The sequence below is a fragment of the Aedes aegypti genome, chromosome 3 (genome assembly GCF_002204515.2).
Source record: "Aedes aegypti strain LVP_AGWG chromosome 3, AaegL5.0 Primary Assembly, whole genome shotgun sequence".
NCBI lineage: Eukaryota > Metazoa > Arthropoda > Insecta > Diptera > Culicidae > Aedes > Aedes aegypti.
The window spans coordinates 170,483,800-170,487,966 of NC_035109.1; the positions used below are offsets into that span (position 1 = coordinate 170,483,800).

The 4,167-nt window shown below is 37.6% G+C and overlaps 1 protein-coding gene across 1 annotated transcript; it reads right to left on the bottom strand.

Annotated features, from left to right (window-relative positions):
• Positions 1–416: 416 nt before the first annotated feature.
• LOC110678895 (zinc finger CCHC domain-containing protein 10) lies at positions 417–1,428 on the bottom strand. The gene is made up of 3 exons (XM_021852479.1): positions 1,179–1,428; positions 932–1,093; positions 417–858 (listed from the first exon to the last, which is right to left on the bottom strand). Exons 1-3 carry the CDS (start codon positions 1,214–1,216, stop codon positions 597–599), a joined length of 462 nt encoding a protein of 153 aa, XP_021708171.1. The 5' UTR covers positions 1,217–1,428; the 3' UTR covers positions 417–596.
• Between the last annotated feature and the right edge of the window lie 2,739 nt (positions 1,429–4,167).

A 4,167-nucleotide genomic window follows, 5' to 3' on the forward strand; every position in this document is an offset into this window, starting at 1 on the left:
TGCTGGATCTATTGCAATTCCTCGACTTTTGGCCCTTCCCGAAACACTTGAGGCAAACTTCAGAAGGCTGATGTATGCTCAGCCGGCAAACCGACCAGCCTACCTTGAGTATGGCCAAGTTCTTCGCTTTGTTGGCCTCTGCAACCGGCATTCTGATCACCGTATCCCTTTCGTTGCTACTATTCATCAAACTTGGACCGCTACAGATGGGATGTTTTTCTTCCGGATTCCGGACAGCTCGAGATCTTTAAAAACTACTTTACAATATTAAACTGAATAAATAATTTATTTATTGGTTTAATAAGGGTTAAATAAAGTTATTTTAGCAGTGCTCCCATACTCATTATTCCCTCATTAATCCCTTAATTCAATTTGCATTGGACAAACGCTGCACATCAAAGTAAAATGGATTTCGGTTAAAAAGAGTATAATATCATAGTTGTGTATTCAATAGCTCATATAATGCAGTGGATCGGATTTCATGAACTATTTAGCAACTTCAGACGAATCCATCAATTTCAATTACAGTCACAAAGAGAGATGTGGTCACGCATAGCATTCAGCACACGATTGCAGCAAATGTAGGCATTAAATGTTTAGGTTTTCTTACGCTTTTTCGGCTCCTCCTTGGTGTCCGAATCGGACGAACTAGACGAATCCGAATCGCTATCACTGGAACTGCTGCTGCTGCTGCTACTGCTTGAGCTGCTCTCGCTATCGCTCGTGTCCGAATCCGACGAAGATCCGGAAGAATCCGAGCTGGAACTGCTGTCGCTTGAGCTGTCCGAGCTGTTGGATGAGGATGTGTCGTTTTTTCGTTGCTTTGCAGTGGTTTCTGGCTTGGTTGCAGTGGAATTGCTAGAATGCATTTAGATTATTAGCTGACCCGTTAAACCGGAAGTGGATTGAGTTAAGTGGAAAAGTGACTTACTTTTTGTTATCCAGTTTGTTGAGATTTTTCTTCAGTACCTGTGTGCGCGAAGAGCGATGAACGTATTTCCGTTTGCCTTTGCATTCATAGCTCCAATGGCCAAACTCCAAGCATTTCTGACACCGGATTCCTTTAGGAAAGGCGGCCGCAAGTTTGGCCTCCCTGTGAAGTTAAGTAAAGGATAATATACATAGAAAACATAGGAAGTTATCGGAAAATTCTGAAAGAGGAATTAGCGGTTACTTACTTTTGTTTTTGAGCCAATTTAATGGCTCCCAGATGCATCGTCAAGTTTTGTTTGATTAACAGTCAAACCATACAGATGAATAATATATTAGTTATCAATCAATCCACAATTTGAAATTACAATTAGGCTTTTACTAAAATAATTAAAATTATAAACTCTTTACTAAATTAATAAAAATTTAATAAAAGATTTAATCTTCTATATTTTACGATGCAACTACAGAAAAAATGTTTACATTTTGCTGTTTGTTTTATTCATTTGACGTTTCTCTGTTCGTTGCGGCATTTGCTGCTCGACTGACTGTTTTCGAGTAGTTAGAGTTATCAACCATCATAAATACACCTGCTCGGTCACATCTCCCAAAATTTATACTTATTTTTATAAATGAAAATTAATAAAGGGCTCATTCACATATGGATCTATGCACGAGTTCACTATTTGACGTTTGAGCGGTGCCGTGTTATTTACGTGACCATGGCAACGAATGAATTCGGCACCGCTCAAACGTCAAATTAGTGAACTCGTGCATTGGTCCATTCGCATTTCTTTCACCACTGGACTAGGGATTGTTCAAATATTACGTAACGCAACAGGGGGAGGGAGGGGGTCTGACATAGTGTTACGGTTCATACAAAAATTTAAAAAATTCCATACAAAAGCTGTTACGTGGGGGAGGGAGGGGGTCCAAAATTGGCAAATTTTGCGTTACGTAATATTTGAATGAACCCCTATCGCAGAAGTTTTTACAAGTGCGGGAACGCTAATCAAAGTGCGCAATTGAATCAAATCGGGTAGGTGTCTTCGGGGGACTTATTCTTCGTAAATCAAAGAATAAGTGCTCTGAAGACACCAACAAGATTCAATGTGACCCCGCACTTTTATTGACACTTTCGCACTTGACCTCATAAGTCACTACGCACTTCGCACTTCGCAGTCCAGTAGTGAAAGAAATACACAATATTTCATAACGCTAAAAATCGCCATTTTTGACACTCACCCACCCCCTCGTGACGGTTTTGTAGGAATGTTTTACAAATTTCTTTTCAAAACTTTTCAAAAGGACCTCAGTAACAAATTTGAAAGAAATGAGTTACTCCGTGCAAATGATAACATTTTCAGTAATGAACAATATATAAAACGGGCCCAGATAGCCGTAGCGGTAAACGCGCAGCTATTCAGCAAGAGCAAGCTGAGGGTCGTGGGTTCGAATCCCACCGGTCGAGGATCTTTTCGGGTTGGAAATTTTCTCGACTTCCAGGGCATAGAGTATCTTCGTACCTGCCACACGATATACGCATGCAAAAATGGTCATTGGCATAGTAAGCTCTCAGTTAATAACTGTGGAAGTGCTCATAAGAACACTAAGCTGAGAAGCAGGCTCTGTCCCAGTGGGACGTAACTCCAGAAAAAGAAGATAAAACACTCATCCACATCAGAATCTATTTATTGAACAAAAATGAAAATGAATAAAACGTCCAATGCTCAATTTCGAGAAGTTAGCTTTTGAGCTGTTATATATGACGTTTGATTTTCAGAAGCCCCAATACATCTTAAGTACAGCGATCATCAAAACAATACAAAGTTGTACTTTTGACGTTTGGTTAAATTTTCATATATTGCTATTTCTAGCTTACAATTAGGATTACATGAAGCATGATATTCGCAGCTGCAAACAAAAGGACAGCAATGAACAATTTCTGCTCACATGCTATTCAGTTAGTGTTTCAGATGTGATAAAAAATCTACTAAATCACACCATGTTTTTACAGATCTGAAACCAAGAGGTGAATCGTTTGGAACAACATACGGTTTCACTATAGTGGCACATCGAAGATAGGATAGGTTGTGGTACCGTCAAATTGTCTGTTTGGTTGCTCTATAAAATCTGTTTGGTGCTCTATAAAATCGGTCACCTTACTGTGGCAGGTGGCACATTGTTACACAGTGAGGAGCTTTTGCATCATTAAGAACAGTTAGGAACTTAGACGTTAAATAATGCTGAGTGACTAATCTCTTGTCCGAAATAATAACAATATATATGCTTCTTACTGCGAAGTTTCAGACAATTAAGTGGAGAAAAATCCTCCATGCAAAAAATAATTAATATGTCAAAGTAGGTATTCACCCTATTGTCGGATTTTCGAATCTATAGCACAAAACACAATTATTTAATTATTAAAAACTCCATTTTTTTTGTATTATTTTCCTTCTTTTTTTTTATCACACACTTTTCAAACACAACCATTGTCAAACACTTCATTCTTAAAACTGATCTCCCGTTCTCCTTCATATAACCCCATAACCCCGATTCAGATAGCCCATGTATACTCTTCTCCCTTACTCATTCTTCTCTTCTACCCGTTCTTTTCGTCTTTGTCTGGAGCGTCCGATCATCCTTTGCTCGCTTGGATTGACATCGATCCGATAAAATGATGGAGTTGGATTTCCGTGCGCTTCTCTTGCTCATTCTTCTATGCGATGGATACACTGATGTATATTTTCACACAAATTCTAATGATTCAATAAAACAACTTTCATTATAATTAATCTTATTCCCTACATCTTCCCCCTCTTCTACTCTTTAATCTCATTATTTACATAATTGAACGCAACATCAAGGGGTTTATTGAAATATGTTTTATGTCAATGAACGATTCAATGAAAATGAAGAATAAACAAATCTAAAAAAAAATATGTATATTGAAAAGGGCTGTTCTTTGCAATACCTAGATAATATTAAAACACCTCTATGAACCAATGTATAATATCAATGGAATTACAACTCGAAAATTATGAAGCTTTGGTGTCGCTAATCCTGCAAATAAGAAGAATGCGTAAATATTATTGTGTTCAAGGGGTAATACTCACCACCATAAATAATAATATAAAAAAAATATCCTCGCACGAAATTTTAACAAAAAAAAATGCTAATACAAACTTACCAAGTACCTACCAAAAAAATCCATCTGCAAAAAAAAATCCTTATAAA